This window comes from Tasmannia lanceolata, unplaced genomic scaffold (assembly GCF_043159265.1).
Source record: "Tasmannia lanceolata isolate RefF3 unplaced genomic scaffold, GAP_Taslan_0.1 ptg000015l, whole genome shotgun sequence".
NCBI classification, from domain to species: Eukaryota; Viridiplantae; Streptophyta; class Magnoliopsida; order Canellales; family Winteraceae; genus Tasmannia; species Tasmannia lanceolata.
Genome location: NW_027518692.1, coordinates 27,825,211 through 27,852,656, shown reverse-complemented (window position 1 = coordinate 27,852,656; position 27,446 = coordinate 27,825,211). Strand labels below are relative to the sequence as shown.

The following is a 27,446-nucleotide window of genomic DNA, read 5'->3' as shown; positions in this document are numbered from 1 at the left end:
AAGCACACACAAAATAAATAAAAAGAAATGTGTCACCTAAGCATCGCTAGGTTATGAGTGTCATGCCTAATGGGTGTCTAAGTTTTGGTGGGCAAACACATGCATGCTACAGCTAAAGGTATAAAGTATGCGCATGAAAGTAAGAGAACACAACAAAATACACAACATGACGACACAACAAATCCTAAGCCTCTAAACGATTTAGCCCGAGTCCTTGGATGGTTTGATGTTCATCCAAAGAAGCCTACGTATCCCCGCCTCCACGAGAATCAGAGCAACGTAGTTCTTCGCGCCTATTCAGCTAAGATGCCTAAGACACCTATACCTCTATCCTATACTCGACCTAAAAGTCCGGACTAGTTCTTAAAGCTTCTTGAGCGATCATTTAGATTTCAGTGAATTGTGAATTTTAGGACACCCTATATGCCCTAACTAAATGCAAGGTAACCCTAAGCTAATGCAGGTGGTTCCTACAACCTATGTATAACTATGCTGTGTTTTCTAAGAAAAACAAATGGCGGACTAACGCATCCTATTCTAATCATCAGTCGGCGATGTGGATCGCCAACTGACCGGACGGAGGCGCTCCGATAACTCTAGGACAAACCCCTAACTCTAAAACAAGCACACAACAAATCAAAGATCAAAACCTAACTCTAAAACTCTCTATCTAGAACAAAGTTCTAACTCTAGAGAAAGATTTTTTGAAAACAGGTTTATGAAATATTTTTTTACTTTTTAAAGAGTTTGAATGATTTATTTACAAAGTTTGGTTGGACTTGGGATATGGATCTCAAGCTGCACTACGTACCTCGTGGAAAAGGATCAAGCCAACGTAGTTCGAAACCGAACTCTCCTAACTAAAACCTAACACTCCAAATGATTTTGAATTTTTCCAGTTTTCAAATATTTTTGGGTTTTAAGATATTTCGAATGTTTCAAGCGTTTTTTGGATTTTTAGAATATTTTCACCCTTTTGGTTAAAGACCTAAGGGAATACACAAAGCAAAACCCTAGGGACGAACCCGACGAACCCTAGGGCTAACAGGGGAAACCCCTAAACCAGGTAAGTTAGCGCCAAAGACAAGGAAATGATCTAACACTATCAAAGGGACAAATGAGTCAAAGACTCTCTAATAATGCCAACACAAAGATAGATGAGTCAAAGGCTCTCTAATAACACCTCTTAAAAAAACAAATGAGTCAAAGACTCTCTAATAAAATCGCTAAAAGACAAATGAGCCAAAAAATTCTCTAATAACACCACCTAAATGACGAGAGAGTCAAAGACTCTCTGATAATGCTATTAAAAAAAAAGATAAATGAGTCAAAGACTCTCTAATAATACTCCTAAAAGGACAAACGAGTCAAAGACTCTCTAAATGAGACAAGGCTTGTCTCCAAATAAGGGCTCTATCAATGAAGCCGGACATGCTTCCTAGACACAAAGGTGGGCTCCAAGTATTCCTATCATCGTCCTTGCAATGAATAAGGCTAAGGCAACTAGCAGACCAAGTTGGTCTCCAACTAGTAGGGGGTACCAGCTGAGATACAACCTAAAAAAAGTTCTATACATGAGGCAGGGCATGCCTCCTATGGGAAAACTCTCTACTAAAGTAGACTCCCTAAGGAATGGGCTCTAAACGACAAGGCTTGTCTCCTAAGGAGAATTGCCTAATGAGGCAAAGGAGGTCTCCTAATGAGGGCTCTACCATCTAACGGTTGCGTCTAAAAGACTAGGCAAGTCGACTATACAAAGGAGGGGTACGCTACTTGGACTGAGCAAGTCCCCTAAGGACGGGCTTGGGCTAGCGCCTTCATCGCCCCCGTAATAGGGGGAGGACTAATGTCTAAAGTACCAGAATGATCAACAAAGCCTGTAGGGACTAAATTAGTCCTTTAGGGAAGAAGAAAGACATGAAGGAATAATATCTATCCATCAACTTTGGATGTTTACATTGGCGCTCTTAGATCATCATTGCAATTCTAACAAAGTCCTAAAAAGAAATAAGCTTTGCAAATATCTAGGCATTATTATACTAATGACACCTCCCTTGTCCAAATGCAACATGGTACACCCCCAAAGGAAAGTGGGTTCAATTTGTCCAATTCATAACAGATGAACACGTTGATATGATTTTTACATAGGGTAAAGCAAAACCTTTTAGTTATTCACTAATGACATTTTTATCATAACAGGAATAATCCCCAAGTTACATGAGCCCAATCACAAAGAAAAAACACTTATAACTCTATTTACTCATACCCAAATTATCACAACGGAAAGTGCCCACTATGACCAGGAAGGAATATCTATAAAGACATCTCATGCAATAGGCAAAACATGTTTAAATCAATAAATAGAGCATGAACTAAAACATTCAGAAAAAAATACAACTCTATTCTAAATAATCACGACAAACTTATCTCGTTACCTAAAGCCCTAAAGAAATCAATTGAAATGGAAAAAGAAACCAATTCAATCATCTTCGCTTGGTAATGAGGATGCCCAACTGAAGAATTTTTTATATTAAAGGATTTGGACCATCACCCTTCCAAAAGTCAACTCAAAATTAACCAGGAAATGATATATTATTCTTCTATCAACTCTCACAAGCTAACTTATGCTTTCGGTTCATGACCAGGATACCAATAATAAATTTATCATCTTCTCCTTGACTGACATTCTCAGAGAATATCTATCTGCTTTAGTGATTGTACTACGCCCAAATAACCCTGTCGCGTATTCTAAATTGGTGCTACCTTGCATAAAAAAAAAACTGGAACATCCACCACATTACTGTGTCCAGACATTCCACTGCTTCACAAATGGAATAGCTTAACCCCCATCAATTTATAACCGAAGTTGGACTGAAAAGTAGTAATATCATTATCATGTCTCAACATCAGCATTCCCACATTTCACCACCAGTATATAAAAGAAAAGAGACCAAAGCATGATTGAACCAGTATTATCTCCTCATGAATGAACAAAACATATTAACACAATGTCTATGATAAAACTTTTGTATATTCATACCAATGAAACATTCAAAGCAAGATGCCCACAGCAAAAGACCATCAACACTTTGTAGTACTATGCTCTGAGAATAGGACAAACTAGATAGTAATATGAAAGGAGGTATATAGCTTGTCTACTATTTTCGGACCAAACAGTTTCCAGACAAAATTCAAATTTCATTTGCTGTCTACTAAGGTGAACCCATGAAAAGACTTCAGTACACATAAGATTCAAAGATTCACAAATAATTCCATGAACATCAATTGATTCAAATAATTCTAGAATATTACGCAGGGTAGCTGCCTGAATGTCAACAACTACATGCTAAATGTATAGAAATGAACAAAATTTAAGAAAATTATGAGCTCGAACCTTAAACCATATTACTTTACCTATAATCACAGATTTAACGACGACTAATCCAATGACAATGGTGTAAGAGCACTAATTGGTAATTAAAGACAAGCCCAAAACTGAAACTCAATAGGACCCTATATTGAAATCATTTGGGTACTACCAAAACAGCAGACACGAAGATAAATCTGCGGCAAGAACAAAATAACCGAACTACTCTTTCACCTTTTCCTCAATCGAAGCAACAATTAAAAAAAAATCTTAAAATGAAAGGTTTGAAAATGAGGTAATGAATTGATTTTTAAAAGCCAAACCATATACACAGATATTAAGAAGAGTGAGACGCAGCAGGGTAAGAACAGAAAAATACCTTGAATGTGAAAAGATGAGAATAAAGGTTTGAATAAAAGATTTGAGATGAAGCCAGACCTCAACCCTCCTTCTCCTTCTTCTTGTGCTGCGATTGATCGATCAGATGATGTGGATATGACGATTGTAGCCGTGGATTTGCCGGAATTTGCAAGGAATTTGGGATTACTAGAGAGTACAGGGGTCGTTGAAAACAAATGGGTTAGGGGTATACGAGTTATGGAGAAATGAAGTGGGTTTCTAATTGGATCTAAGGGATGATGTCTAAAAATGGAGAAGAGAGGGTTTGGGTTGATGGAGGTGGCTGCTGTGATTGAGGGTGATGGCTGAAATGAAGATGAAAAATAGAGAAATGAGAATGGGTTTTGGGCAGGAATGGTGATGGTGGTCGGAGGTGGGTTGGGTTAACGAAAATGGGTTTGATGGTGGCTTGGTAGATGAAGGTAGGAGGTGGGTTTGAGGTTAGGGTGATGTTAATGAAGGGAATGGAATGGGTTTGAGTGGTGGGAAGAGTGACCGGAGAACGGGATGGGGTGGCCGGATTCCGGTGATAGCCACCGGAGAAGATGAAGAGATGGTGGCTGGAAATTGAGAGGTGGGCGAGATAGTGGTTGAAGGAAAAGGAAGATGGAGGAGGTGGGTTTCAATGGAGGTTGATGGGGGGAATGAAATGGGTTTGAAGGTGGGTTTGGGTTTATAAAGGAGATGAAAATGGAGGTGGTGGCTTGGCCGGATTCCGGCAATCCGGCCGGAGAAGGTGGGTTTTAGAAAGTGGAATGGGTTTGCAGGTTTTAAGGTTTTGCTGGAAAGGGGTTTAGATCTTCGTAGTTGGGGGTTTCTACATGGGAGATGAAGAGGTTTGGGTGGTCGGATTTCGATGGGGCTTGCCGGAATCCATGGTAGAAATGGCAAGGGTTGTGACAAGGGAGATATAGAAATGGCTGATGATGGTGGGAATAGAGATGGGTCTGTTGGAGGTGGGTTATAAATGGAATAAAAGGGGTTATAAATGAGGTTGGAGGAGATGGGGGGTTGGGAGTGGAGGTGGAAGAAGATCGGCCGGAGGAGTATCTGGAGAAGATGGGTCGGACGGAGATGGTAATTCCCTTTTTCTCCCTCTCTCTGTGATTCTCTACCAAAAAAATGAGCTCCCCCATGTCTAAACCCTGCTTCGATGGGTTTTGTACGAAGGAAAATGATATATTTGACCCTCCTTCTCTTTACTTAGACAGCCCCCTCTAGTGTAACGTCTTGCAACTTTTTAACCTACAGGGGTGTCCTGGGTAATATAAGCTCAAGCAAAAAATGATGCACTTGACCCCCATTCCTTTCCAAGGACAGCCAACACTAGTGTATTTATAACTATTTTTATACTAGCAGGGGGGCCCAAGTAAAAGAAAAGAAAAAATTTTTGTGAAAATATCTTCTTTTGAAAAATGATCTCAACCCTCCAAATCCCCTTTATGGATCAAGGGTGAGGATTTGGAGCCTTTTTACCACCTAGGAAGCTTCAAGAAGCTTCCTAAGATTCTCTCCTAACTAATTATAGTCCTAACCCTTTCACTAACCTAGCTTAGGGCCTAATGGTGACAAGGAGAGGAAGAAAAACATCTTCCATATTTACGAAATTGCCCTGGTTCATGATAATACACCCCCTAATTATGCTACACACTAATCCGCACACCCATATATCTCCCTGAACAACCCATTACAGAAAATTATAACTGGCTTTTCAAGTTCCAAACGCACCCCCTTTTCTGGCTAAATCGCCATCCTTATTTCTACATTACACTACTCTACAAACTTCGCTCGTTCGCTAGGCAAACCGTGACGGATTCCGATAAAATTTTAAGGGAACCTAAATGATACCCTACCTTATTCTATGAACAAATTGGGGACACTAAAACACTAGCCTGATGGGGTTTCTATCCTAACGACGTTATTAGGGTTCGGTCAAAATGGGGTGTCTATAGATGCCCCTCTTTGGCAGAGCATGTGCAACGCACGAATGCCAAAGCTGAACAGACAACACATTTTCGCTGACCCGAAAGCCAAATAAATTTTTGGGTTTTTGGGTTCTAAAATGGTATTCACAAAGGTAAAACAACAAAATAACACTACAAGACTCAAAGGCTGTAAGCCAAAGGGAGATAACCTCTCACCAACCCTTGACTCGGCGATCACGATATCTCAACGTGATGACTTCTCTCTAATACTCATGACTCAACTATCTAAACCAATACGCAAGGACTCTATGAAAGCAAAACACAAAACACAAACATACTCTTTTATCTTTAAAACAAACATACTCTTTTATCTTTAAAATAAAGTTTTATGAAAACGAACACAATGAAATTACTTCAAAGAATGTAAACCATTATCAATGCAAATGTAAATCAATCACTCGAATAATATCAAATCAATCACTCAAAGAGTCTGTAACACTCAGAGAGCTTCAAATACACACAAAAACCTTTATACTCAAAGAGTCTCAACTACCCGAAGAGTCTGTAACACTCAAAGGGTCTCAACTACTCAAAGAGTCTCAAATAAACCAATAAACCTTTATACTCAAAAAGTCTGAACTACATCAAAGAAACCTTTATACTCAAAGAGTCTCAACTACCCGAAGAGTCTGTAACACTCAAAGAGTCTCAAACACATGCAAAAACCTTTATACTCAAAGAGCCTCAACCACCCGAAGAGTCTGTAACACTCAAAGGGTCTCAACTACTCAAAGAGTCTCAAACACATACAGGAACTGCTAAATTGTCTCATATGACCTCAGATTTATATGCCCGTGATGTAACACGGTTCCATATAAATCCAGATGTGTATGCTCGTCATGTAACACGGATCCATACAAACCTCCCCACAGATATGCCAGACTCCTAACTTGTTAGGTAGGGACATATTGCGAACACTAAAAGAGTCTGTAACACTCAGAGAGTCTGAATTAAACAAGTACACTAATCAATCAAAAGGTCTTTTTTTTTCTGAGGATAAGATTTTTGAAAATCTTGATCTAAAATAAAACAACTTGACAGGGGAGCTTGAACTAAAAGAATGTTCAAACTTCTCTAGTCTCTATTTGAGGAGAATGCTCCTAGTATGATTACCTCCGTAACAAAATTCATTGGAGAGCAACACAAGAAAAACATGCCAAAGGCTTTCATTAATGCACACTTGGGGTTACAAAGCTTTTTGATGAACACTTGGGCTTATAAAGCTTTTCAAAAATACAAGAACATGGTTCTGCTGAAAATCTTCTGCTTCAATTCTAACATCTATTGATACTGGAACTGGGCTAAAAGCCTATCAACCTCTGAACTCTACTCTGCTTTGCCTTTGTCCATAGGAGCTACAAATTCTCTGCTTCTGTGAGCTTTTTTCTTTATCACCCCGGCTTTTGGAGGCTATCAACCTCTGAACTCTACTCTACTTTGCCTTTGTCTATAGGAGCTACAAATTCTCTGCTTCTGTGAGCTTTTTTCTTTTATCACCCCGGCTTTTGGAGGGATATTAACTAAACAAGACTCTGAAAACTGACCCCAACTCAACAAAGGAAAGACTTTGACAAACCACGAACGTGACAATGACTAACACATGACTCGAACACTAATAGAGACTGAAATCTGCTTCTTAAACTGATAAGTGTTTTAAAATGGTAAAAGTCAACCACTCTTAGAGTCTTTTGAATACCGTGTTTAAAGGTGTTTCATTCATCTTTTCAGAATTTCTGTCATGGTTATTATCCCTTTAGATTGTTCGGTTTCAACCACCCCTAACTCAAAGAGTATCAAAAGAAGTCTTGATGGCGTTTACTCAACTTTGAGAAGGTGCCAAAGGAAAGTGAAAGTTTAGATGGCTCTTTAAAGCTCTTCCCTCTCTACCTGAAGTCACTGCCATGACCGAATCGCATTTTCAGGTTCTTGATTAGGCGGACCACATGCCTTATATTTTGCCTGGATTGTTTGCCCTTGCAAATATATTGAAATTCTCTCTCCATATCGAAATTCTCTCTCCAAGTTATTATCTCTACCATAAGATGCATTGATACTAATTTGAGGTTGTGAAAAACTTCGTTGTTGAGGCTCCCATGATAGTGGCTCTTTTTGGAACTTGCCAATTAGTGCATCGGTCAACAATATACATTGGATATGCCATCTTCAACATATACAAGCAAATATATCCTTCTTTGTTAGATTTTAGCTTAACAAGTTTTCTAATAGTTTGCTTGGCATCCTAAGCAAAGCTCCCCCACACAATGTCATCAGCTCTTACTAGCATCTTCTCTACAAATAGGAGCGTCCTTCATTTTTATCATGCTCACTTTTATGCAGATTTTGTCTTATTCATTTAATTCATCTCAGGTGGCTGTTCTATCGGGCAAAAGTCAGCCGCGAAACGGCTTTTCAACAAAATTGCCTAGCAAACCTCTCCCAATTAATAGAGAGGTGTTGCTCTCATATATTCTTTTTGGGATTTGCTAGCATCCATCACAAAAGGCATTTCGCGACCGGTTTGTCGCATCTCAGACCAGCCACCTAGTGAAAGAAGACAACAATTTTTGTCTCCATTCACGAGGTGGCTGGTCTGCCGTGGACAGACTAGCCGCGAAATGCCGCTAGCAATTCCCTATTTTTTCCATTTTAGAAGATTTTTTACAATGAAACTCTTACTGATCCAATGGCTATAATTACTTGGTCACAGTGAGATTATGAGGATAATATGTGAGGGATCAAATGATTACTATGAGAAGCTTCATTTGGGCCCACCTATGTGGGCTCAACGTGCTCCAAACTCTTCATCCTCACCAGTCAATCACAACCACTCGATCAGATGACTTGAAATTGCTCAAGTTCATTGGTCAAGATTGTCCCAAGCGGTGAACCAATACGAAGTCTCACACGTTTCATATCAAACTGAAAGATAGCAAAAAGCCGAGATAAAGGACGACGATAAATTCGCACCCCCTCTAGGATAATTCGCACCATTTAATGGAGGATATGTGGTAAACTACTAGACTCTAACGCTTTTTAAAGTGACAGGGGAGCGAATTATCCTATAGGGGGTGCGGATTTATCATGCTCCCGAGAGAAATTGCAATCGTGAATGAAAAGAAAACCTATTTGAAGAAGCCCTAGAGATTTTCCGAACCGATATTTTTATTCGCGGGTGACCGGAGAGAGTGAAATTCGATTGCTGGGGAGAAGAAAGGTTTGGTTTTCAGATCACCTCCATTTCTTGATCGGTTCTCCTACAAAAATAAAGTAAGATTTTTTCCCCCTTTTTCTTTGTTCATCTTTCATCCTTCAATTTCTTAGATCTCTTCTCTTATATTGTACAGATTTTATATTTCTGCAAATCTTTCGACAATTTTCCTTTTTTTTTCCTGTAAAACAACACTGTGTAAACGAGTTACGAAATCTTTTTTTTTCTTTCTAGGGTTTCTTGTACAGATTTTTTATTTATTTCTGCAAATCTTTAGATCAAAAGAGTTATGAATTTCTCATCAAATTCGAAAATTTCAATTTTCTTCATGTAAAACAACAGTCTGTAACAGAGTTGCCTTTTTCTTCTTCTAGGGTTTGGCAACTGCTGGTGGAATATAAGGAAATCTTTTTTCTTTTTTTATTCTAGGGTTTTTTTTTACAGATTTTATATATTTGCAAATCTTTAGACCAAACGAGTTACGAATTTCTCATGACATTCGGCAATTTTATTTTTCTTTGTGTAAAACAAGAGCATTTAACGGAGTTGCTTTTTTTTTTTTCCCTAGGGTTTGGCGATCTCTGGCTGTTCTGGAATATCAGGAAATCTCTTTTCTAGGGTTTCTACGGCTTTTCGTGGGCGGTGCTGAGTGCGTCAATTGTTGGGATGGATGAGGCGAAACACAAATCAAGGAGAGACGATGTAGAGAGGAGAAGTGATCGCGATGGTGATCGTGACAGGGAGAGGGACAAGGAGAGGAATGGAGAGAGACATAAGGATAGAGAGAAGGTTAGGGATAAGGATTTGGAGAAGAGGGAGAGGGAGAGTCGACGGTCAGAGAGAGAAAGGAGCATTGATGATAAGAGGGAGAGTCGGCGGTCAGAGAGAGAGAGGAGCATCGATGATAAGTATAGGGAGAAACATAGGGATTCTCGGCATAAGGAGAGGGAGAAGGAGAGAGAGAAAGAGAAAGAGAAAGAGAAAGCACGGATTCGGGAAGAAGAAAGAGAGAGAGAGAAGGAGAGAGAGAAAGAGAAAGCAAGGAGCCGGGAAGAAGAAAGAGAGAGGGAGAAGGAGAGAGAGAAGGAGAAAGCACGGAATCGGGAAGAAGAAAGAGAGAAGGAGAAGGAGAGAGAGAAAGAGAAAGCACGGGTTCGGGAAGAAGAGAGAGAGAGGGCGAGGGAGAGGGCAAAAGATAGAGAGAGGGAGAGGGAGAGGGAGAGAGAGAGAGAAAGGGAGGATAAGGAGAGGGAGATGGAACGAGAGCGGGAAAGAGACAGAGAGAAAGAAAGGGCGAGGGAGAGGGAGAGGGAGAGAGAGCGTGAGAGGGAGGCTAGAGATAGGGAGAGGGCAAGAGAACGGGAGAAGCGTCGGGAATTGGATAGAGATGAGGACAGAGACGTCGAAGATGGTAGGGACCACGAAAGGAAGCGCCGTAGGAGAGAGGAGGATTCTAGGGAGAGGGAACAGAGCAGGTCAGATAGGCACAAGGAAGACAACAACGATGATGGTAGAAGGAAGAAGAGTGAGGAAAGTTTGGATAACAAAGATAAGAAAAGTTGGGAAGAGAATTTAGAGGAAGAACGGCGGAAACTTGATGAAGAAATGGATAAGCGAAGACGGAGAGTTCAGGAATGGCAGGAGTTGAAGAGGAAAAAGGAGGAAAATGAGAGGGAAAAAATGGGTGAAGCAAATGCCGAGGAACCCAAGTCCGGCAAGAATTGGACCTTAGAAGGAGAATCTGACGATGAAGAAGCCATCCCTGCAGCCAAGTCAGATAGGGATCACGACCCAGATGAAGATGCTCAAGCTGCTAGTGAAAATGGAGATGCCATGGTGATAGATTCTGAGAACAGGACTGCTATACCGACTACACATAATGAAAACGGATCTGCAAAGGTTGAGGAGGAAGTTGACCCCTTGGATGCTTTCATGAACTCCATGGTATTGCCTGAAGTTGAAAAACTAAACAGCACAGACAGTTCTTCTATGTCTGCAATTCAAAAGTCAGAACCAGAGAATGATACAAAAGATAGATTTAGTAACGGTGCTCAGCCCAGAAAGGGTACGAAAACAGTGATGGGAAGAATAATTCCTGGTGAGGATTCTGGTTCGGATTATGAAGATCCCGAGAATGATGAAACTCCACTTGAAGATGAAGACGATGATGAATTCATGAAAAGGGTGAAGAAATCTAAAGCCGAAAAGCTGTCAATTGTTGATCATTCCAAGATCCAGTATCCCCCATTCCGGAAAAATTTCTACATTGAAGTGAAGGAGATCACAAGAATGACATCTGAGGAGGTAGTTGCTTATAGGAAACAACTTGAACTAAAGTTACATGGGAAGGATGTACCTAAGCCTGTTAAAACATGGAATCAAACTGGATTGCCGAGTAAGATTTTGGATACTATAAAAAAGCTTAATTATGAAAAGCCAATGCCTATTCAAACTCAAGCACTGCCGATAATTATGAGTGGTCGAGACTGCATAGGTATAGCTAAAACAGGCTCGGGTAAAACTTTAGCTTTTGTATTGCCGATGTTGAGGCATATCAAGGACCAGCCTCCAGTGGTGGCTGGAGATGGGCCTATTGGACTTGTAATGGCTCCTACAAGAGAACTTGTCCAGCAGATTCACAGTGATATCAGGAAGTTTTCCAAGGCTATGGGTATAAACTGTGTGCCCGTGTATGGAGGCTCTGGTGTTGCCCAACAGATTAGTGATTTGAAACGAGGCACCGAGATTGTTGTATGTACACCCGGTAGGATGATAGACATATTATGTACTAGTAGTGGAAAGATTACGAATCTTCGTAGAGTTACTTACTTGGTCATGGATGAAGCTGATCGAATGTTTGACATGGGTTTTGAACCTCAGATCACCAGGATAGTTCAAAATACTCGACCAGATCGGCAGACTGTACTATTCTCCGCCACTTTTCCTCGTCAAGTTGAGATACTGGCCCGTAAGGTGTTGAACAAGCCTGTGGAAATCCAGGTTGGGGGAAGGAGTGTTGTGAACAAGGATATTTCTCAGTTGGTTGAGGTGAGACAAGAAAGTGAGAGGTTTTTAAGGCTGCTAGAGCTCCTTGGAGAGTGGTATGAGAAGGGAAAGATGCTGATTTTTGTTCACTCACAGGAGAAATGTGATTCTTTGTTCAAGGACTTACTCAAACATGGTTACCCTTGCCTTTCACTACATGGGGCTAAGGATCAAACCGACCGTGAATCAACCATCTCCGATTTTAAGAGCAATGTATGCAATCTGTTAGTTGCAACAAGCGTGGCTGCCCGAGGATTAGATGTGAAGGAGCTCGAACTAGTGGTGAATTACGATGTCCCAAACCACTATGAAGACTATGTTCACCGAGTTGGGCGTACTGGTCGAGCTGGCCGGAAAGGCTGTGCAATCACATTCATCTCCGAGGATGATGCCAGATATGCACCGGATCTCCTAAAAGCCCTAGAACTTTCCGAGCAAGTTGTTCCTGATGATCTGAAAGCACTTGCCGATGGGTTCATGGCGAAGGTTCATCAGGGAACTGAGCATACCCACGGGACTGGTTATGGTGGGAGTGGTTTTAAGTTCAATGAAGAAGAAGATGAAGCTCGGAAAGCTGCAAAGAAAGCTCAGGCGAGAGAATATGGTTTTGAGGAAGATAAGTCTGATTCAGACTCTGAAGATGATGGGGTTCGAAAGGCAGGTGGGGATCTCTCACAGGCAGCTGCCCTAGCTCAGGCCGCTGCCTTAGCCGCCGTTTCCAAGGTTGCTATAACTTCGATGCCGGGTCCCGTGTCTGCAGTCCAATTGCTTTCAAATGGAGCCCTACCCTCTGGGACCCTCCCTGGTGTGGCCGGTCTACAGAGCAGTGCTCCCTTAGCCGCATTGCCTGTGTCTGGTCTGCCCAATGATGCCGCTGCTCGGGCAGCGGCTTTAGCCGCTGCGATGAATTTGCAGCATAATCTAGCAAAGATACATGCTGATGCCATGCCGGAACATTACGAAGCAGAGTTGGAGATCAATGATTTCCCACAGAATGCTCGTTGGAAGGTAACACATAAGGAGACTTTGGGTCCGATTTCGGAATGGACAGGAGCTGCTATTACTACTAGGGGGCAGTATTATCCATCAGGTAAAATCCCAGGTCCGGGAGAACGCAAGCTTTACCTGTTTATCGAAGGCCCTACCGAGTCTTCTGTTAAGAAGGCAAAAGCCGAGGTGAAACGGGTGCTGGAAGACTACACAGCCCAATCAATTTCACTCCCGGGTGCGAATCCGCCAGGCAAGTACCATCTGTAAAAATCTTGTCATGACGATATAGTGTTTGGCCGCTACTCGGTGTCTATTGCTTTTCTTTTTTGTTAAGTCATTGATTGAATTAGCTGCTGGTTAGATTTTATTAATGCGTAAATGGGTTCTAATCCATTTTAAAATTTGTTTTGCGAAGCACATTATGAAACTACTAGTTTAAATTTTCTTGTCAGCTGGGTTGCTCTTTTGTTTATCATCTGGTTTGAATGCTTTTATCCTCTTGGCGTTCAGAATTCAATACATAAAATAGTTTCTTTGGGGCGCTTTATGGAGGCTTGCTGATTTGTAATCCAACAGACACAAACCCGTTTTTATTTCCTGAAAAACAGTTCGCTCTCAATGTGAAATTGCAGATGTTACAGGGCCACTGATATTAGGCCTTCCAATCAAGAAGAAAAAACTTGTGAAATTATGGGCCTTGTGAAATCAAAGTGATGATGGAAAAACAGTTGAAAAGACTCCATTTAACTATTGCAAAGGGCTTATGTTTCTCTATCATCTCCAATTCTCTTAATTTGATTGGTTTACTAAAAGATGCAAACAGTTACTATTTTTTTTACACTAATTCATTGTCAGAGAGAGGACACATCTAGTTTTATTTTATTTTTTTTAGCTTGCACAAGTTGTTGGATTTGCATAGATTCTAGTGTTGTAGAGAGTTTGGAGTTCATGTTTTGTTGTTTTCTTTGATTTTCATGGGTTGATTGGTTTAGTCATAAGATATGAACAGTGTATAAAATTTACACAAGTTTTTTCCCCCTTTGATTTTATTTTGTTTATCCTTTCTTTGCCACGAGGGGAAGATCCAAACCTCTGCTTTTGTGCACGTCTATGTTCGCTGGAGGTGGCAGTCAACAGGGTGGCAATCACGGTGGGACTCCTTTATCTATGTCCCTGTTCCATTTAGAGACATTTTTTTGAAACTTAGATCTTTCTCATTTGTTTCTTCTTCTTGGAACTCTTCTTTGGGATTCTGATATCTGTTTTCTGTGTGTTTGTAGGTCTGACTGGGAAAATCCAGAAGTCCTTGATAGCTTCAGTTCCAGTGATATTTCTCTTTATTCATTTGTTGTTTTATCGTCAACCCCTTTAAAACTGTTCCTTAGATTGTTCTTTGGGTTTTTTCTATCTCACCGCCGCTGCTGTAGGGTGTGTTTGGTTGCACAAAAGCCAGGATGGCTTATCGGTTTTGCTTGACATTTGGGTGCCACGTCAGCAAATCTCCCTGTTTAGTTGCCAATTATAGCATTGAAATCCCTGGAGACTACCAGGGGTGTCTCCTAGTTAATCATTGCATGCGAGGAGGTGATGTGTCACCCTTGTCCCCTCCCTATGAAATCCAAACCAAAAACAGCAAAAAAAAAAAAAAAGGGTGGAATTTTGCTTGGATTTTTTTGGACGATGCTTTTGCCTCTCTGTCTCTTTCTTCCTTCTATTCCCTCTCTTTGTTGGTGATAACACCCCCTACCGCTATTCAACAAGGTTGACGACCTAACACTCCTGTAGTTCTCTTCTACAAAGTATGCCATTTTCTGTTTCCATCCTATATACCCATTTTCGTTTGCCACATCTATGTGAATCTTTGGTCCGATTGGTAATTCCAATTCCAGCAACTTCCATTAAGAACATCTTGATCGTATGATCTGATCCATTAAACTATACCTTTGATTTTAATAGTTATATTTCTCATGTATGTTGTGTCTATACCGCAAGATAGACAATGTAAGTCTCCTCATGATCTACAAGATCAACTATCTTGATTTCACATAATCTGGTTTTCTACTGAGAAGAATCATTGAATTTAGTCTATAATCTGGGAGTAACACACATAATCTTCGTGTTAGTCATTGTATACAATTTCTTCCGGGCAGTGATAAATCGACCCCTAATATCTTAAATCGACCTGTATCTCTCTCTCTCTCTCTCTCCTGCCCTATATTAGTTGCCCCTTCTTCCAAAGTTCAATTAAAGAGAATTTGAAATTGGCGAGTTGTAAATAGCCCACGGCCCTAGAACAAAGGGTTATCCTGGATCTACACTGAGGTATTGACTGCAATTTTCAAATATTCCACTACATAATGTGATAGTGATTCTCAAATATCGCATGTCACATAACATAATGTGATGCTATGAGATAGAATGCAATAGAGACAAAGATGAGATAGGATGCAGTATTAAACAATGACAATGACAAGGCCAACGCTGTTGATCTAGTGGGTCAGGGTCACCAAGCAAATGGTCTAAGCCCCGAGTAGTGATCTAATTTGTAGTGTCAAAGTAGGGAAATTGGAGTTTTTTAGTGGTGTACGGGCACACTTTTTTTCAGAAGTTGTCATTGAATCAAACATCAAAGGGCAGCAATTACGTCGTACCCCGTTATGCGCATGCATAAGTCATATAATTTCATTGGAAATTAAACTGTTCTTAGGGCACGCCTGGGCACCATGATTTTTTTTTTTAATGATAAATCGGTGTCTCCAAGTGGATTTTTTCATGATAAATCAGTGTCTTCGAGTGGATATGAGGGTATAGTGGGTAAATACTAGCAGGCAAAAATCAGGAAACTAGTGTTTCTAAATCATGCAAGATTGGACCTAGTCATAGCCATTGAATCCATCAAAGATGGTATGTTTGAATATATCCTTTGTTTTTCAAAAGGTAGGGTTCAACACACTCCATAGGAAGATCCAAACTGTCCATTTGTTGGGCCGGACACAATAAATAGGCTGTGCCCCAACATAACATCTCCACAGAATGATCTTAACACAAATAGGAGTGTTAGTTTCATCCTATGGAAATGTGTTTTGGGGGCACAACCTATGAACGTTGCGGCCCAACAAATTGACGGTTTGGATCATCCTATGGAGTGGGGACGTACTGTACTTTTTTGAAAAAATAGAGGTTTATACTGCAACACATCATATAAAATCTCTGGCAAGATATCCTTCTTGCGAAACAATATTTTCTTCATATAAAATCCCTGATCAAAACCATTTTCCATAATTTTTTTCCCTCATTTCGAAGAAATGAATTCCCCATTCTGTCTGCCTCTCTCTTTTATCTCTCTTCGTTTAAAATCCCTAGTCAAAACCACACCCTGAGGTTAGATGCTTGTACGCATTTGAGGTCAATTTCTTTGTTTAAAAGCATTATTTTATGGCAACTGATGTTGGCACTATCATGTTTTAATAATTGCACAAATCTGTCATGGCTTTTCTTTTCTAAACAGCTATCAAAGGTTATTACAGTTCTCAAAGGCTGTTTGGATACAAGGATTGTAAAATCCTGGATTCCTCAATATCCTGGATGAGAGACGAGAGAAGAAGGAGATCGTCTGTCGCTTTCTGATTTCTCGCCCCTCTTTTCGTCCAGCGAGAGAGTAGGATATCATTCCGTGTTTCCAGGTTTAAGAAATCTCGGGAGTGGAGAGAGATTTCTAAAACCTAGATTTCTTACTTAAGATCCAAGAAAACAATTGATATCCAATATCTTAAAGAAAGAGACCGTCCGACGTTTTCTGATTTCTCGCCCCTCTTTTACACTGCTTTCAAACTAAAACATGGATTCTAAACTCCATGTGTCCAAACAGCCCTAAAAAGCTCTCAGAAGCTGATTAAAAAAGAAAAGATAAGCTGAGTTTGTGCAATTATTAAAAGGGTGGAGCTCGAATCTTTCTTATGAAGAAGGTGTTCATTGATCAAGTAAAAACCCTATAGAATGCAATCAATCTGATGAAAAGGGATCATGCACACGCTCATGTTAGTGATTCTGTTGAGCCACTTTTAGAATCCAATTCAATAGTGCGGAGGCGGTGTACAGTTGAAAAGTAAGGATCATGATGCTGTGGATATGGGTACTGAAAATCAGCTGGAAAATGAGTCGGATTGCAATGTAATTTCAGAATAAAAGGACGAAAATAAGAATAGGTTGGGTGATGTTATTATAAAGGTTATAAAGCTTTTGTCAATTTTATTTCTCATTTACGGGTCTGAATTTCTGCAGATATTTCATTGGGCTTTTTATTCTTTTGTTTCAAATATCTTCACAGTTTGGATATCTGAAGTGATTACAAATTTGGCCTACATTTTTTGCGTTGGTAACATGAAATGGGATTAAATTAGTTCACTAATGCAATTGAGCATGTTACCCATGACTCGTGATTTTAGAGAGGTACTTCAATCGAACTTCAATATGATGAATCCAGAGGGAACTCTGATGTAGGAATGATTTGTGAAATAAGACTCCTCAAGTACTATAGTTGATGCATCCAACTAATGGAATTGTGTATGTGATCACCTTATATTTTTCATGAGGAATTAGTTTCATCAGAAAAAATGTTTGCTCGGCTTGATAGAACTTTGGGCTCACCACATTCCCCTGCTCCTTCTATGAATATCTTGCTCCCGGCATTTCAGATCACAGCCCTCTTTCAATCAGTCTGAAAGTTCATAAAAGCGTAGGACTAAAGCCTTTTAGAATTATGAATATGTAGCTTGAGGACAAGTCCTAGTACCCAATTGGAGAAAAGGCTTGGGCCATCAAACCCATAGGAAATCCTATGTTCAGACTTTAACACAAAAACTCAAAGAAGTCAGATGTCTTTTATCTGAATGGAATAAGCATGTGTTTGGTAGAATTGACATAAAAGCTCCTTTGATCAGACAAGAGCTTGAAGTTGCTCAAGATAAATTGGCCACTAACCCATCCAATCCCACCTTCATCTCAGAAGAAAAAAGAATCAGGGAGGATTTCATTAAAACTCTGAAGATGGAGGAAATTCTGGCAAAACAGAAGTCGAGACTGAAATGGCTCCATTTGGGTGATTCCAATACAAAATTCTTCTACTCTGCTGTGAGGTCTAGACAGAATAACAATCAAGTTTTTGCTCTCAAAAATGAAAACGGAGAAATTCAAACTGATATGGAGAATATATCCAAAGCTTTCACTGATCATTTCAAGAAGATTCTGAATAGTGGCAGGCCTACTGTTTTCGATCCTCCAGACCCTGTCCGCACTCTAAATGTCGAAGAAGCTGATTTCCTTACTAGAGAAATTTCTAACTGAGGAGATTGAAAAGGCTGTATGGGCTGCAAATGGTGATAAATCTCCTGGTCCTGATTGCTTTAATGCTGCTTTCTTCCATCATTTCTGGTATATGGTGAGTGCTGACTTCATAGCTGCCATTAAAAACTTCTTCAAAAGTGGGAAACTCCTCAAAGAAGTTAACTACATCTTCATCTCCCTTATTCCCAAGGGGCATGATGCCTCTTCTCCCTCAAATTTTAGGCCGTTCGCTCTTTGCAATTTTGTCTATAAAACAATCACAAAAATTCTTGCAGAAAGATTAAAAATTGTGATTGACAAAATCGTAAATCCTTCCCAATCAGCCTTCATTAAAGGCAGACAAATCCAGGAGAACATTCTCCTTACCCATGATCTCATGCATAATTTCCATCTTCAAAATTCTCACCCTTCTTTGTGCCTAAAAATAGATCTTGCAAAGGCTTTTGACAATATTTTGTGGAATTCTATTTCTACTTTTATGATCAAACAAGGTTTCAATCAAAAGTGGGTCAATTGGATCATGGAATGTATCTCAAATCCATCTTTCTCTATTCTTGTAAATGGATCCCCTCAAAACAAATTTTTCTCTTCTAATGGTATTGGACAAGTTGATCCCCTGTCTCCCCCTCTTTTTTGCCAGTCATGGAAATTCTTTCTCTAATTCTAGAGGATGCTCTGCTAAAAGGCCTCATTGCTACTCCCTTCTCCCAAGGTCAGATTTCTATCACCCATTTACTTTTTGCAGATGATTTAATGGTGTTTATTTCAGCAAGGAAAAAATATGCTAATGGTGTCATCAATTGTCTTTAGAAATTTGCAGATACAACAGGTCTTAAAGCAAATATGGACAAGTGCGAATGTTTTTTTACAGGTACCTCTGAAAGAACCAAGATTCAAATTCTCCGTGTTCTGGGGATAAGAGAAGGCAAACTTCCCATCAAATATTTAGGTTCGCCTCTCTTCACTTCGAGAATTTCAACCCAAGACTGCCAGCCCCTGATTGCAAAGGTGAGAAAGAGAATTCATTCCTGGTCGGGAAAACTCCTATCTAAAGCGGGTAGATTGGAATTATCCCATTCTGTCCTCAACTCTCTTCAAATATATTGGTCATCAGCTTTTAATCTGCCAATAGGGGTCCTTCATTCCATAGAGAAAATTATAAGAGATTTTGTATGGGGAGATACCAAAATCAGAAGGAAAATTCACACAGTAGCCTGGGGAAATATTTGCATGCCTAAGTCTGAAGGAGGTCTGGGATTGCGAAACTTGGTGGAGGTAAACAAAGCTCTTCAGATAAAACTTTTGTGGAATTTGATTTCCAACAAAAAATCCTTATGGTCTTGCTGGTTTCATGAAAAATATATCAAAGCCAGAAATTTTTGGACGTGTCCAATGCCCTCCAAACCATCTTGAGGAGTTCGAAGCATTCTAAATGCAAGGGAGCCTGCTAAGAAGTATATTTGTTATATGATTGGAATCAGCCATGGCATCCTGATGGCATCATAAGCTCTCAGATTTCAAGAAGAAACACTGATTCATCACTAGCTGGTATCCACTCTCTTGCTGAAATCCACTTTGAAGGAGAATGGAATCCAGTTATAGGAAAAGACTCACTGAAAGATGAAAAGAAGCTTCATCTTGAATTCTATTTTCAATGTCCAACCAGAAAATTATCCAATTTGGAAGCAATCAACAAGTGGTGCCTTTTCATCCAAAAGCGCCTGGGATCAGATTCGAAAAAAGCATTCTCCGTTGCCCTGGACCAGCAGTATTTGGTTTAAAGGGCATACACCAAAGCAAGCGATCGCATCTTGGAAAGCCCTTCAAAACAGATTGCTCACCAAGGACAGGCTATCATTTGTTCAGAATCTAACTGACAAATCTTTTGTACTCAGGAAATCAGCCCCTGAATCGGTGGACCATCTGTTCTTCAACTGATCCTATACTTCTTGGCTATGGAGGTCTATGCTTTGGAGGGTGGGTTGCAGAAGAAAACCCAAAAGAAGGCTGCTGCATGAAGAAGAATGGTTACGAAATAGTTTCAAAGGAGCAGGTCAGTGCAGGGCTGCTATAAAACTCAGTTTTCAAGCTGTAATTCACTACTCCTGGAAGGAAAGAAATGCAAGAATCTTTCAAAACAAGCAAAGGCACAAAACCCAACTGTTAAGGGAAATTCTCTCTGAAGTTTCCCTCAAGGTCAATGCTCTCGCTTGCAGTGACTCCCTAACCAAAAAGAATCTCAAAGCTGCTTATCATTTTGGATACAAATTCAACCCTATTAAGAACTCTGAGAAATACTGCTCATGGGTCAAACCTGCTGCTCCGGTGATGAAAATCAACACGGATGCCTCTCTCCAATCTGATGGTGCAAATTTAGGTGGAATCATAAGAGACGAAATGGTATGAGCATTACTATGTTTTCGCTGGAAACCGACACGGATGTCATATTCTCCCTAGAACTAAAAGCTATTCTGAAAGGAATCCTCTTGGCAGAAAAGCTCAACATTTCTGACGTTTGGATTGAATCTGATTCCCTGTTCGCGGTAAACATTATAGCAAAGAAATCAACCCCTCCCTGGAAAGACATCAACCTGATAAACAAAATATCTGAAACTCTTGTCAAATTCAATCAATGGAGCATCTCCCACTGTTGGAGAGAAGGAAATGCAGTAGCAGACTGCCTATCAAAACGCAATTACACCTTCAAGGGGCTCGATCTCCCTCCTTGGACAGTTACTCAAGATTTGATGGAGCTCCTTCACAGGGACAGAAATGGAGAAAAGTTTGTTAGACTTTAGTTTTGTCTTCCATATGTTTTTTTTGTTGTCTCATTGTATCTGAAGCTTTCAATGTTTTCTGTTTTCCGCCTCCTGTGGGTGATATTTCGCCCCTAGAGTTTCTAGGGGCCCTATCTTTGTACATTTTCTTTTGTTTTTAATATATTCTGGTGGGGGTCCTGCCTAACCCCAGCTTGCTCATCAAAAAAAGAAATATGTTAAAATTTATGGAAAGCAGTAAATGGTTCAAACTACACTTAGTCATTTAAGTTCTTTCTTGCAATAAATGGTCTTCGAGGTCTTTATAAGATCGTACATAGGAGTTCTTATCATAGTTATCGAATGCTCTATACCATTCAAAAAAAAAAAAAAAAAAAAGTTATCGAATGCTCTCTATTAGGGTTGGAAGCTTGCTCCGGAAGATAAGTTCTTGTTGTTTCCAAATTTAGCAGTAGGGCATTTCCAAAACACTTTCTCATAATTAAGAGTAAACTTCCTATGTAAATGACTTTATTTTTCTTTGAAGGGAGAGTTTTTCCCTTTTTGTAATGCCAACGATGTGATAAAAATTTAACTATCTCTGCTTTTAAATACGTTCTAAATGAGTACATTTAAACTACAGTTGTTAGAGTGTAAAACGAATGCAAGAACTGATACGAGAAGTAAAAACAAGAAGTAGGAAGTGAAGCGAATACAGAGTGGTTGACTGCACACTGCCTCGTACCAAACTGCATAATAGCCTCGCCGAGTCTCCTAAACCACGTTCGTGGAGACTACTTCAGCCCATATAATTCTTTACGAAGACGACATACAAACCCGATCTCCTTTTGAGCAACATACCCAGGAGGTTGCTCCATATAGACCTTTTCAAGGAGGCCATCATGTAGAAATGCATTCTTCACATCTAACCGATAAAGCGGCCAACCCCGGTTAACCACCAAGAAGATAATCACATGGACAATTGGTATCTTTGCCACTTGAGTGAAGCTCCCAATATAGTCCACCCCAAATCACCTAAATAATAAGCGTGATGGAAGTACGCTTCTGCTAAATTTGGAAAGTGAAAAGAATTTAGCTTCTAAAGCAGGCTTCTGGTAACTATGACTTGAGCCTTAAAAATTTCATTTTATATTTCAAATAAAAGCTAGAGGAATGCAAGGCTCGGTCAAGGGGGAATAGTGTTTTGTTTTTTCTTTTTTCTTTTCTAGCCTGGGAGTTACCTCCTAGCCCCCCATACGATGTAATTCATAAGGGGACTCCTGGTCCCTTTCTCATGTAATCTTCATATGAATTTTAATATATCTCGATCATTTAAAAAAAAAAAAAGGAGGAATGCAAGGCTCAAGTGGCTATTTTGCCGCATGAGACTACACGGGTTGTGATTGGGCCATCATGTCACTCTTTTTGCACCACCCCCCCGCCGCGCGCGTGGGCTGCCGCTCGCTGTGAAGTTCAGAAAAACCCAGAAGATGTAAATCCAGCACCCTACATTGTAGTAGGTTGCCGTTTTTTTTTACCAAAATAGCAGATTTCCAGAGTTGCAAACCCAGGTACAAGGACGAAACCGGGTTGCACGCAGGAGAAGGACGAAACCAAGACATTTAATCTACTAGCGTTGAAGGATCCAAACGAAGGACTTGCAAACCCTGGATATTCAAATTTGGAACCATGGTTTTTCCCAGAATTTTTGCGGCTTTACCAATCAAATTAGGCCACGTTTGGATACCCACAAGATTTAGATTTGGATTTCTCACATTTCGCAATTGAGATTTGGATATGGATCAAATCCTTAAATTTCCAAATCAACTGCAACAGTGGGAAAAAAAATTCTGATTTTCAAATCTGTTTTGCAAGACATTATTTGGAAATCCATATTTGTGGCAATTACCTTCACCCTCGCTGCTCCTCGACCTTTCTGTAGCAACAACGAGACATCGCTCCCTCCCTCCCGGTCTCTCATACAACATGAGCAAGAGGATGATTGATGTATTTTGTATCCAAAACTCAAATCCAAATCCAAATACAAAAACATAAGGTATCCAAACATGGCCTTACTTTATAAATATCTTGTCTATTTGAGAATATTTTGTTCTAGATTTATATCTACAGAAGCCCTTGGATCATTAAAAACCGTAGCCCACACAAGGGGACGGAAGGGATATGTGATGCAAATGAAGCGGAAGCCAGGGCACTTTTGTTTAGGTTGAGATGGTACGAAAAGCACAATTTGGGGCCATTAACAGTGGAAGGTGATTCGGCTAGTACGATTTCTTGGGCTAAGAATCGTTGTTGCAGACCATGGCGACTTCATAACATTTTGGATGAAATCCGGGATTTGGTTAGTCTCCTCCAGCCCAACTCCCTCACATGAGAAAAACAACGAATACAATGGCTGATGCATTGGCAAAAGAAATTAGCACTTTTCTGACCTCGATCAATCATAACATAACTGTAATACATGGTTCAGCTGTTGTCGTTAATGGGTGATACGTCTTCTGTAATGGGCCTATCAAACCACGACTTGAGAAATCCACCAAACAAAAGGTGATTTTTCAGAAATGGCTTCAAATGGAATGTCGTACCAGCACTTCTTCATCAAGGCTTCAATTTTGCCTTTCTTCGATTGAATTCTACGCATTCTTCTTCTGTTGGTAGTAGCCTAAACCAAAAGCAGTACCAAGAGATCTCGGAAATAATTCCTTGTTGGTACCTCCTAAACCTAAGGGACCAATTTGATACGTGGATTTTAGAATCCAGGTTTTAGTTTGAAAACAATGTAAAAGAAAGTTCATGCTGTCCAGACAGTGTTTCTTGGATTTTAAGTAAGAAATTCAGGTTTTAAAAATCTCTCCCCCATGCTGAGATTTCTAAAACCTGATGTACACCGTCCGGAGTCCAGACAGTGGGGGCGACCTCCTGCTCTTTGGCTAAAAACGACATACACTCTCCTTCTCTCATCTTCCATCCAGGATTATGAGGAAATCCAGGATTCTAAAATCGGCGTATCCAAACAGGCCCTAAAGCTAGCAAGAATCGCATACGCTACAACATTTTATACACAACCAGGTTATTGTTGTACGGGAAAATTCAGTGAATGAGAAGGACAGTCAACTAGCGAATATATTCTTCATATTCATGGACTGAATGAACAACCTCAACTGAGCCTAGTTGGGACAAAGGCTTAGTTGAGTTGAGTTGAGTTGAGTATTCATGGACTGAATGAGATGGAGTTCTTTAAATCCCCACGGTCGACTCTCCTTCTCCTTCTTTTCCAAATCCTTATCCCTAACCTTCTCTCTATCCTTATGTCTTTCTCCATTCCTTTCCTTGTCCCTCTCCCTCTCACGATCACCGTCCCGATCACTTCTCTTCGAATCCTCCTTCCTCTCTACATCTTCTCCCCTTGATTTGTGCTTCCCCTCATCCATCCCAACAATTCACACAAAAGAACTACAGGACCGCCCACGAAAAAACTCTAGAAAAGGAGATTTCTTGATATTCCAGGACGACCAGCGATTGCCAAACCCTAGGAAAAAAAAAACAGCAACTCTGTTACATACTGTTGTTTAACATGAAAAAAAACAAATATTGCAGAATGTGATGAGAAATCCATAACTCGTTTGGTCGAAAGATTTGCAGAAATATAAAATCTGTACAGGAAACCCTAGAAAAAAGAAAAAAGAGATTTCCTGATATTCAAGGACTACCAACGATTGCCAAAGCCTAGGGAAAAAAAAGAAACTCTGTTACATACTGTTGTTTTACGAGAAAACAAAAATAGCAGAATGTGATGAAAAATCCGAAACTCGTTTGATCGAAAGATTTGCATATAAAATTTGTACAAGAAACCCTAGGAAAATGATTTCCTGAAATTCGTAACTCGTTTGATCCAAAGATTTGCAGAACTTTAAATCTGTATATTATGTTCAAAACAGAAATTCCTCAATGAGGAAGCTTCTTGGAATTGTTTCTTGCATAAAAGGAAGATAATCTCATATGGGAGATTGCACCAGAGTACAGGGAAAATAGGAATAAAATCTCTCTCTCTCGGTCTCTCTCTCCGTTCCTATTATTCATAAGCCCTTAAATACAACTGCAAATACACGTACTGGATAACCCGTAAAAAATCAGGACAACCAACTACACAACTACTTAGATTTCATAACAGAAAGCAACAAGAACATAAAAGAAAACAACCACACAACCAACTAAGTGTTGGATATATGCTCTAATAAAGCCCATAGATAAGTGTAGTGGGCCTTATGGTTCATAACAGAAAGCAACAAGAACATAAAAGAAAACAACCACACAACCAACTAAGTGTTGGATATATGCTCTAATAAAGCCCATAGACAAGTGTAGTGGGCCTTACGGGCTTAAGCCCATTAACTTAACCGACTCAAATCCTTCAATATTTACCGACGTAAATAGGGCTGAGAGCAGCGATCTTGGCATTCCACTTTGATGCCTTGTACGATATGCTGACTCTCTTCTCTCCCACCGACTCGACATCTCTAACACTAACACCCCATTATTCAGATGAATTCCAACTGCCACATATGCACGTCTGTGCCCAGCATGTGTCGTGAATAACAAGCATCACTGTATAATATAAGAGAAGAAATATAAGAAATTGAAGGATGAAAGATGGACAAAGACAAAGGAGAAAAACCAACGACGGAAAAAAAAAAAAAAAAAAAAAAGGCATTAACATAAAAATCCAAGATCTTGGTGGGTTTGGTGGGTTTTTATTTTAAGGGACAGATCCGACAAAACAGACTAAGATCAAAAGAAACAAAAAGAAAAAAAGAAAAAAAAAGGAAGAAAATTTAAAAAATTACTGTATATCTTACCTCCCTGTTGAATCAAAGGATGAGGACGCCGAGAATGGAGTGAAATATTTACGCCGAGAATTCATACTACACTAAATAATCATGGGAATTTTGCATGATTTGAAAACTATTGGTTAAGAAAAACAATTAATTATCTAAATATAATCTACTGAAAACGAAAAATCATCCGATTGCAAATGCAATCGTTGCACAAATATCACCACCTTTTTCTAATTTTGCATGATAAAAAATATTCCTTAAGAAAAAAAAATAGTTATCCAAATATAATCTACCAAAAACGAAAAATCATCCAATCGCAAATGCAATCGTTACATAAATATCAGCACCTTTCCCAACTCTATAAAACCCCTAATCTCTACTCTAAATACCCAAGACCAACAGCAAAACTTCACTAATTAGACAGGAAGAAATAAGAGGCTTGACACCATGTTGGTAGCTAGAGGGATTTTAGATCCCATGTATCTAATCTTTTGTCAACGAATGAGTTCGACTGGTGGCGTGACTATAAGAAAAAGGGCAGATGGATAAATCGACTCCCCATGTGTCTATCACTCTGATAGACACATGGGGAGTCTATTTATCACTCCCCTTGGTTGCCGGGTTTTTTTTGTTCCTGGGAGTTTTGTGGGAGAGTAAGTTAAATTTTGGTCCCATCCCATGTTTGGTTGCCTTTTAGCACTAGGTTTATTTTAATCCCACTCTTGTAATGACTACTTGTGGGGTGAATTTTTTAATCCCACTTTTGTAATGATTGCCTTTTCATCCCATCCCAAGATAACCCCAGGAACAAAAATAAACTCAGGAACCAAAAATAAGCTTGAGAAGAATTTTTTTCTACCCAACAGTTCAAGCAACCAAACAAAGGTTTTTTTTTTTCCCACCATATCTCCCAGGGTATTTTTATTTTACCAGGATACTTCTAGGACTTTTTTTTCCCACCTATCTCCCAGGGCATTTTTTTCTCCCACACAACTCTCAGGAACAAAAAAAACCCGGCAACCATACAGAAGGAAAATAGACAAAGGCATATATTGTAAACACACGGCATGAAGGTATTGCAGGTAAACAGCTTTCTAATGAAAATTCCATATATATCTATCTACTACTATAAGCTGGGAGGAAAATAAGTGAATTTTTTGATTTTTTTGAAAATTATATGAGAATTACACATCACTTTTTTTTTACTTTTTTTAACAAATGCATCCATTCAACTCACATATTTTCAATCCTACCCCCTCCTTTATGCTTTTAACAAAGGCACCCATTAAAGCCATATAATTTCAATCTTACCCCCTTCCTTTATGATTTTTTTAATAAAAAATCTATAGGATGAGAAAATAAGAGAATTTTTTGGAGAATTACACATCACTCTTTTTGACTTTTTTTAACAAAGGCACCCATTCAACACTCATATTTTCAATCATACCCCCTCCTTTATGCTTTTTAAGAAAGGCACCCATTAAAGCCAAATAATTTCAA

General features: G+C 39.6%; 3 protein-coding genes across 7 annotated transcripts in view; 2 read left to right on the top strand and 1 right to left on the bottom strand.

Annotated features, from left to right (window-relative positions):
- LOC143845978 (mediator of RNA polymerase II transcription subunit) overlaps positions 1 to 4,914 on the bottom strand; it is a 36,596-nt gene extending 31,682 nt beyond the window's left edge. Inside the window, exon 1 of one of the 4 annotated variants that reach the window (XM_077354384.1) lies at positions 3,806 to 4,914. The gene's annotated coding sequence lies outside the window, so the exon portion shown is untranslated. Of the gene's footprint in view, positions 1 to 3,746 lie in introns of all 4 variants that reach the window. The other 3 variants (XM_077354381.1, XM_077354382.1, XM_077354380.1) reach the window with 3 other exon arrangements.
- A 3,958-nt stretch (positions 4,915 to 8,872) lies between these two features.
- LOC143845977 (DEAD-box ATP-dependent RNA helicase 45-like) lies at positions 8,873 to 13,466 on the top strand. Of its 2 annotated transcripts, XM_077354379.1 has the most exons (3): positions 8,873 to 9,018; positions 9,528 to 9,943; positions 10,046 to 13,466. In XM_077354379.1, exons 2-3 carry the CDS (start codon positions 9,626 to 9,628, stop codon positions 13,259 to 13,261), a joined length of 3,534 nt encoding a protein of 1,177 aa, XP_077210494.1. In that variant the 5' UTR covers positions 8,873 to 9,018; positions 9,528 to 9,625; the 3' UTR covers positions 13,262 to 13,466. The 2 variants fall into 2 exon arrangements, with proteins under 2 accessions (XP_077210494.1, XP_077210493.1); XM_077354378.1 differs by having other exon boundaries at positions 9,528 to 13,466.
- A 7,285-nt stretch (positions 13,467 to 20,751) lies between these two features.
- Positions 20,752 to 21,135, top strand: LOC143891908 (uncharacterized). The gene has a single exon (XM_077396405.1). It carries the CDS (start codon positions 20,752 to 20,754, stop codon positions 21,133 to 21,135), a length of 384 nt encoding a protein of 127 aa, XP_077252520.1.
- Positions 21,136 to 27,446: the final 6,311 nt, after the last annotated feature.